Raw genomic sequence first — 8,380 nt, forward strand, 5'->3', positions numbered from 1 at the left:
CAAGTTAAATCATCTTCACAAGAATGTCTAAAAAGATTCCAGTCAGTCCTCTTTGCATCATATGGCAGGGTTGTAGTCTTTTCTGGGCAAGATTTTCCATAGCAGTCATTGGTCAAGACACTCGGTCAAGCCTTTTCCACTGACTTTCAGTCCCTTTCCTGAATTATCTATTGAACCAGTGATACAACCCTCAATTTCCATTCAAATTGCTCTGTTATGGGCAGCCCTGCCTTAGGCCCTCCGATATGTGGGTCCCCAGTTGAGGGGTCCAAGGAACCACCACACTCTGCATGGTGACCAGCAGCCGCTCTGTCTCTACCTCCTCTGGACCCGCCAGCAGGTACTCCACACCTGGAAGAAGAGGGAGAGGAGAGGGTTCAGCCTCCATCTTGTTTAGAAGAACATATATCAGAGTGAACAGAGTAGCTACCAACCTTGTGGGAAAATAGGGATGATATTTAGAATGTTACTGAATATAGTCGCACAATATTCAGTTCAGTGATGTATAAATTGGGCTACCTGGATTAAGAATGGGGCAGGTGCACCCCCGGCTAGTCCAGGAGAGGGGGTAGATACTGTGGGTGCCCTGGGAGAGAGGGACCTGTCCTGAACGCAGGACCTTGCGAACTTTGACCTGTACCTCTGCGTGGCTCCCCTTGTCATAAGCTGACAACACACTGGCTTTGATCACTGCCACAGACACACATGGAGACATGCATCACTGAAAAGGTGAGGGGTACATTTAAAATAATGTAGGATGTGTACAGTATGTGAGAACCTTGGGAAATATTTTACCATAGGCATATTTGGTCTTGCAGAGATCTGAGACACTCCTCAACTTTCTCTCCTTACAACTGCATTTCCCTGGAAGGAGCCATAGACAGTGTCAGCAGCACAATATGTTTACTCAAACCCATGAAGGTAAGCAATAAGTAGTGGGTGATGCATGACTCTAATGCTAGTGTGCAATATTATTCACCTGTGTAGTGCAGGGCAGAGACTGCCAGTTGCTTTGACCACACTGGCTCACCCTCATTGGTCAAGGCATGGTCCATGGCAAGAATCTTGCCTCCCATAGGTATATTTAAAACCTGGTTATTTGCATAGCTGATGAAGTGACAACGAGAATACAGAGGTAAGATGTTATTGTGGAGTGAAACTGGAAATAGGAAAGAAAGCCACATATGAAGTGTTAGATTTAGTAGTGAGAAATAGGGCTTAGGGCTTACCTGTCCAGGCAGAGCCCAGTGTGGGGGTCACAGTTTTGGGGACAAGCACAGGGTTTGCACCCCTCTCCCCCAAAGCCCCAGTATCCAGGGAGGCAGTGGTTGCAGCCTGTTCCCCCCACACCAGGTCTGCAATGGCACTGTCCACTCCTGGGGTGGCACCATCGACCCTCCTCCCCAGAGATGGCTGGTAATGAGCCCAGTGGGTCACACCAACAACCTGTTAGCGAAAGAGCGAAACAGAGACACACAGACTTAGCAAGAACACACACACCCTCTCCCTTGTTTCCTCTCGCTCTATCCCCACATGTTGTTACAAATCATACCACTAGAGGGAGATACTGTTTTAATATACACATGTTTTCAGTTTCAAGTAGCGTTCCTTGACTTGTCTGTAGGTTGTCCTGACTTACGTGTGCAGACGTGGGGGGAGTTGAGAGGCATGGCTGGTTGGCGGTGGTAACCGTGGCGACAGCGCTGGCACCTGCGCCCAGCTGTATTGTGTTGGCAGTCGTCACAGACACCCCCACTGGTGCCCCCCAAGGACAGCCACGCCCTCTTGGAGAAATGACAGCTCTCTGCATGGCCATGACACTCACACTCTGGAGCACAGGGAGACAACGACCGGACAGGGGAGAGGATGGAGCGGTTAGTAAGGAGGAAAGAGATTATTTAATGACACCCAACGGTAGGGTTGCCAACACTCCTGGTTTAGCTTGGAGCCTTGACCTCCCTGCATGTTCTACAACTTTTCCAGGAGATTTTGTTCATGTTTGAATGAAACTTTAATAACTGAAATATAAACAATGTTGAAGTATTTCTCTAATCTCTCAACATGAGCTTGATTTGAGCTGGCAACCCAACAGGGCCTGGTCCCTTTTAGTAGGGCACTCACTATGGCACGGGTGTGGCTCCCCATTGCTGCCATTGGCTGGCTTCCAGGACTGGTCATTGTAGAGTGGGCCACACCTTTCACAGTGTTCTCCTGCTGTGTGGTGAGTGCACACACACCTGCCAGCCACCTGCAATAAACATCAGGTCTATTGGCCGCATGTGACAAATACAATTTGATTTGAAACATCCACAATAAAAGGACAAGCATAGCTACTTAAGAGTTTCTAAAGCACACAGATACACACAGGCTGAGCAGACCACACTCACCATGTCCTTCAGTGTGTCCTGTCCACCTCTGTGGGGTAAGCAGTGTTCTGCATGGCCATGACAGAGACAGGTCCCCCGAGCCAGGAGAGTGTAAATGGCAAATGGAGCTGAGGCAGGGGCCTCTGAGCTGGGCTGGGGGGAAGGGAGGAGGGGGAGATTCAGGTCCGCTGGAGGTTTGAAGAGTCTGATGGAGGAAGAAGTGGTGGAAGGCGCCACAGATAATGGGCAGGTCTGAGCCTTGAGAAGTCTGAGGCGGAGGTTGGTGAGGGTCAGCTGGGAAAGGCCCTCTGGACTGTAGGGGTCAACTAATCCACCAGGACCCAGAGTCCGAAATATCACCTGTGAGAAACATAAGGGTCTACTATATACTGTATGTCTACTGTGCTTCTAGAACTCTGCTTTTGTCTTACCCCACAAAGTGCATGAGACACTCTGTCCTTTTACCTCTCCCCTGCTGCACGGCTTGGCACTGGAGTACCGGGACGTACACCGCGAGCCATGCTGACTGGTGTCATCAGGAAGACCAAACGCCAGACTGCAGTTCTGTGCAAACAGCTTGAGTGTTTCCCACGTCCGGCCGAAGTCCTGCGAGCGCTCCATGGCCATGGCAGCGGGCCTGGGTGAGTGGAACAGCAGCACCACGTGGGTCAGACAGAAACGGGTCTCCAGGTCCAGACGGACCTCCTCCGCTTGGTCAGTGCCCACGCCCGAGCCCCACCAGGTGTCTGGGTGCTGGAAGGGATCATCCACCATGTTGGCAGGCGGGTGAAGGTCAACTGGACAGGGGTGGAGGGGAGTGGGGCATGGGGAGTGGTGGGACCCATTCCCACAGCAGCCTGAGAGGGTGGTGAGGGTCCTGCCACTGGCCAGGTTGCCCATGGGAGGACTGCAGGCATGGTCTACACACCTGGAGGCTGAAGATGGGGTGGAGGAAGAGAGTTAATGCAGAATAAATATAAAATATGCGATCTCATAACTGCGTATTGGCTATTTTCCCATGGGAGGGTGTCAATGAACTCAGATCGTCCGGCAGGAAAGGGAGCAATGTGCGCACGTGTATCTCAGGTTGCATCTTCCAAGGTAACCCAATAATATCAGAGAAAATCGGGCGATAGGCTACTGAGTTATCAAGAACGAGTTTCGATCTTTTCCAGTCATAACTGTAAAGATAAGGCAGATAACGGAATCGCAGCTGGTGGCACTGTGTGCCCAATTCATCCCACAATGGAATTTGTTATGATACATTCCTATAATCCACTGCGTCGTTACAATAGCGCCAACAGAGGCAGTAATACTATGGCCAAAAATCTAACCGCAATCTAACCATCATATCAAATTAATTGATGGCCACTCACCTGTCCCGCTGTGCATGAACGCTACAATTAAAGCGCAGTTAATCGCCAGCATCTCAAATCGAAGGCGACCTTCAAATCGTTTCATATATTTTTGATAATCCCACTGGATGGATTATTAGCAATCCAATGACAAGAAAACTCCCCACAGTCAAATAGTCTTATTATTCTTGGCAGCAGTGCAGATGCGCCTTAGCATCACATGCGTTTGTTTATTCCAAAAATGACCGCATTCCAATGAGAACCGCAAAATTTCGCATAGCCTACATCCCAATCTATCGCTTGAAGTCCAATAGAGCCGCAGTTTGATTCAGCCATATGCTTTGTATGACATCTTTATTAATGACGACAGGGAAATGATTGTTTTCGCATTCAGAGCATCAGCATTAACAATTAACATTAGTCAATGAAGTGTGTCCCGTACGCGGCTGGTCCATGTCTCTCAACGATAGAGTCAGACGATGCCCAGTCCCGACTCCTGAGCTATTACAAAAGAGCTGACGAAAATAGCCCCAGGGCACTCAATTTTTAGGGCTTGCCTTGATAGCACATTGTCACACGGTGGATACTAGCCTATAAGGTTTCCCAAACTTGCTCCTGCCCCCCTGGGTGCACGTTTTGTTTTTTTGCGCTAGCACTACACAGTTGATTCAAATCATCAAAGCTTGATGATGAGTTGGTTATTGGAATCAGCTCTAGCTGACTAAACTCAACTCCATGAGTTATGATGAAGATGTATGACGACTAGTGAGGGCATTAAAATAGTTTTTATCAAAAACTACAGATTTCAACACCCAAAGAATAGCCCTCATTAATGCTGCCAACTAATAGCTGACATTTACACAGATCGATTTCATGTGTAAATGAGGGATATTCTTTTGGTGCTGAAATCCGTCGTTTTTATAAAAATATATTTTAATGTAATGTCGGAGGTCCAGTCCATCCACACTAGTCACTGCTCAACTCCATCGTAAATCGTGGAGGTGAGTTAAGTTGGCTAGAACTTCTCAGGACTTTATGCATGGTTGAATACGCAGGCTACTCAATCCACTTCACCACATGCCTGTCTGATTTTGTCGATTGGCCTCAGAATCCTTTCTATAGGCCTAATACAAGAAAGTGATGCTCGATATTAAACACTTGGCCTCCAAAGTGTTGATATACCACAGTGCTTCTACAAAATTCCCTGTGTCAACCACATGTAGGCCTATGTCAGGAAATGAACAGTCCATGCTGAACTTGTTGATGCATTCCTAACCCCTGGCAATATGGCACACAGACCCAGTAGATGGAATAAACACCATGTCTCTTTAGGATTGTGGCTCAGTGTAAATGAAAGGGGCTTAGAATTGTTGAATAGTCCCACAAAATTAGATTTTATTCGCATAAATTACTTTAATAAGGTGCAAATTTACAGACCACACTGATGGCATTTCCAGGCAAATTGGAACCAATTTTATTTATTTATTTATTTATTTTTCACCTTTATTTAACCAGGTAGGCTAGTTGAGAACAAGTTCTCATTTACAACTGCGACCTGGCCAAGATAAAGCAAAGCAGTGTGACACAAACAACAACACAGTTACACATGGAATAAACAAACATACAGTCAATAATACAATAGAGAAAGTCTATATACAGTGTGTGCAAATGAGGAAGGATAAGGGGCGTAAGGCAATAAATAGGACATGGTGGTGAAATTATTACAGTATGGCAAATTAAACACCTGGGTGATAGATGTGCAGAAGATGAGTGTGCAAGTAGAGATACTGGGGTGCAAAGGAGCAAAATAAATAACAATATGGTGATGAGGTAGTTGGATGGGCTATTTACAGATTGGCTATGTACAGGTGCAGTGATCTGTGAGCTGCTCTGACAGCTGGTGCTTAAAGCTAGTGAGGGAGATATGAGTCTCCAGCTTCAGTGATTTTTGCAGTTCATTCCAGTCATTGGCAGCAGAGAACTGGAAGGAAAGGCGGCCAAAGTGGCTTTGGGGGTGACCAGTGAAATATACCTGCTGGTGCGCGTGCTACGGGTGGGTGCTGCTATGGTGACCAGTGAGCTGAGATAAGGCGGGGCTTTACCTAGCAAAGAAATATAGATGGCCTGGAGCCAGTGGGTTTGGCGACAAATATGAAGCGAGGGCCAGCCAACGAGAGCATACATGTCACAGTGGTGGGTAGTATATGGGGCTTTGGGGACAAAACTGTGATAGGCTGCTGTCACGTTCCTGACCTGTTTTCCGTTGTTTTTGAACTTTGTTTAGTTGGTCAGGACGTGAGCTGGGTGGGTAGTCTATGTTATGTGTTTCTATGTTGGGTTAAATGTGTTGCCTGGTATGGTTCTCAATTAGGTGCAGGTGTTTGACGTTTCCTCTGATTGAGAACCATATTAAGGTAGGCTGTTCTCACTGTTTGTTTGTGGGTGATTGTTCCTGTGTCTGTGTCTACCACACGGGACTGTTTCGTTTGTTCGTTCGTTTGGCTAGTCTTTCCTGTTCGTGCGTTCTTCGTGTCTATGTAAGTTCTCAAGTTCAGGTCTGTCTACGTCGTTTTGTTGTTTTGTTTCTATTCAAGTGTTCTTCGTATGTTCGTCTTTGCTTTAATAAATATTCATTATGTCTACATACCTCGCTGCGTGTTGGTCCGATCCATGCTCCTCCTCGTCCGAGGAGGAGGAATATGACGAACGTTACAGAATCACCCACCAACAAAGGATCAAGCAGCGGGGTAACGGGCAGCAGCGACAGCAGCGGCCCATTACACAGGACTCCTGGACATGGGAGGACATTTTGGAGGGAAAAGGACCCTGGGCTAAGGTTGGAGAGAATCGCCGCTCTCGGGAGGAGAAGGAGGCAGCTAAAACCCAGGAGCGGTGGTATGAGGAGGCAGCACGTAAGCGAGGCTGGAAGCCGGAGAGTCAAGCCCAAAAATTTCTTGGGGGGGGGGGGGGGGGGCTAAAAGGGAGTGTGGCGAAGTCAGGTAGGAGACCTGCGCCAACTCCCCGAGCTTACCGTGGAGAGCGAGAGTACGGGCAGACACCGTGTTACGCGGTAGAGCGCATGGTGTCTCCTGTACGTGTGCATAGCCCGGTGCGGGTTATTCCACCTCCCCGCACTGGCAGGGCTAGATTGAGTATTGAGCCAGGTGCCATGAAGCCGGCTCAACGCGTCTGGTCTCCAGTGCGTCTCCTCGGGCCGGCATACATGGCACCAGCCTTACGCATGGTGTCCCCGGTTCGCCTACACAGCCCAGTGCGGGTTATTCCACCTCCCCGCACTGGTCGGGCTACGGGGAGCATACAACCAGGTAAGGTTGGGCAGGCTCGGTGCTCAAGGGAGCCAGTACGCCTGCATGGTCCGGTATATCCGGCGCCACCTTCCCGCCCCAGCCCAGTACCACCAGTGCCTACACCACGCACCAGGCTTCCAGTGCGTCTCCAGAGCCCTGTTCCTCCTCCACGCACTCTCCCTGTGGTGCGTGTCTCCAGCCCGGTACCACCAGTTCCGGCACCACGCACCAAGCCTCCTGTGCGTCTCCAGAGCCCTGTACGCACTGTTCCTTCTCCCCGCACTCGCCCTGAGGTGCGTGCCCTCAGTCCGGTACCACCAGTTCCGGCACCACGCACCAGGCCTATAGTGCGCTTTGAGAAACCAGTGTGCCCTGTTCCTGCTCCCCGCACTAGCCTTGAGGTGCGTGTCTCCAGTCCGGTACCACCAGTTCCGGCACCACGCACCAGGCCTACTGTGCGCCTCAGCAGGTCAGAGTCGGCCGTCTGCCCAACGCCGCCTGCACTGCTCGTCTGCCCAGTGCCATCTGAGCCATCCGTCTGCCTAGCGCCATCTGAGCCATCCGTCTGCCCAGCGCCGTCTGAGCCATCCGTCTGCCCAGCGCCATCTGAGCCGTCTGTCTGTCCCGAGCCGTCAGAGCCGCCCGTCTGTCCCGAGCCGTTAGAGCCATCCGTCAGTCAGGAGCCACTAGAGCCGTCCGTCAGTCAGGAGCCGCCAGAGCCGCCAGCCAGTCAGGAGCTGCCAGAGCTGCCAGCCAGTCAGTAGCTGCCAGAGCCGCCAGCCAGTCAGGAGCTGCCAGAGCCGCCAGCCAGTCAGGAGCTGCCAGAGACGCCAGCCAGTCAGGAGCTGCCAGAGCCGCCAGCCAGTCAGGAGCTGCCAGAGCCGCCAGCCAGTCAGGAGCTGCCAGAGCCGCCAGCCAGTCAGGAGCTGCCAGAGCCGCCAGCCAGTCAGGAGCTGCCAGAGCCGCCAGCCAGTCAGGAGCTGCCCTCCAGTCATGAGCTGCCCTCCAGTCATGAGCTGCCCTTCAGTCATGAGCTGCCCTTCAGTCATGAGCTGCCCTCCAGTCATGAGCTGCCCTCCAGTCATGAGCTGCCCTCCAGTCATGAGCTGCCATATAGTCCGGAGCTGCATCTAGTCCGAAGCAACCATTCAGTCCAGAGCTGCCTCTCTGTCCGGAGTTGCCCCTCAGTCCTGAGCTGCCCCTCAGTCCTGAGCTGCCCCTCTGTCCTGAGCTACCCCTCTGTCCTGAGCTACCCCTCTGTCCTGAGCTACCCCTCTGTCCTGAGCTACCTCTCTGTCCTGAGCTACCTCTCTGTCCTGAGCTACCTCTCTGTCCTGAGTTGTCTCCTCTA

General features: G+C 50.8%; 1 protein-coding gene across 1 annotated transcript; it reads right to left on the minus strand.

Annotated features, from left to right (window-relative positions):
* Window positions 1-214: 214 nt before the first annotated feature.
* LOC120020814 (netrin-4-like) lies at window positions 215-3,758 on the minus strand. The gene is made up of 10 exons (XM_038964507.1): window positions 3,743-3,758; window positions 2,832-3,301; window positions 2,382-2,726; window positions 2,122-2,248; window positions 1,640-1,828; window positions 1,230-1,446; window positions 980-1,107; window positions 796-864; window positions 520-690; window positions 215-351 (listed from the first exon to the last, which is right to left on the minus strand). Exons 1-10 carry the CDS (start codon window positions 3,756-3,758, stop codon window positions 215-217), a joined length of 1,869 nt encoding a protein of 622 aa, XP_038820435.1.
* Window positions 3,759-8,380: the final 4,622 nt, after the last annotated feature.

This window comes from Salvelinus namaycush, chromosome 2 (assembly GCF_016432855.1).
Source record: "Salvelinus namaycush isolate Seneca chromosome 2, SaNama_1.0, whole genome shotgun sequence".
Classification (NCBI taxonomy): domain Eukaryota; kingdom Metazoa; phylum Chordata; class Actinopteri; order Salmoniformes; family Salmonidae; genus Salvelinus; species Salvelinus namaycush.

What these genes read in the sequence shown, in the direction of transcription:
- LOC120020814 (XM_038964507.1), bottom strand. An exon ending in ACTGGGCTCTGCCTGGACAG is followed by an intron (nt 1,108 to 1,229) that starts GTAAGCCCTAAG and finishes TCACTTCATCAG; the next exon opens with CTATGCAAATAACCAGGTTT. An exon ending in CTGCCCCATTCTTAATCCAG is followed by an intron (nt 352 to 519) that starts GTAGCCCAATTT and finishes CTCTTCTTCCAG; the next exon opens with GTGTGGAGTACCTGCTGGCG.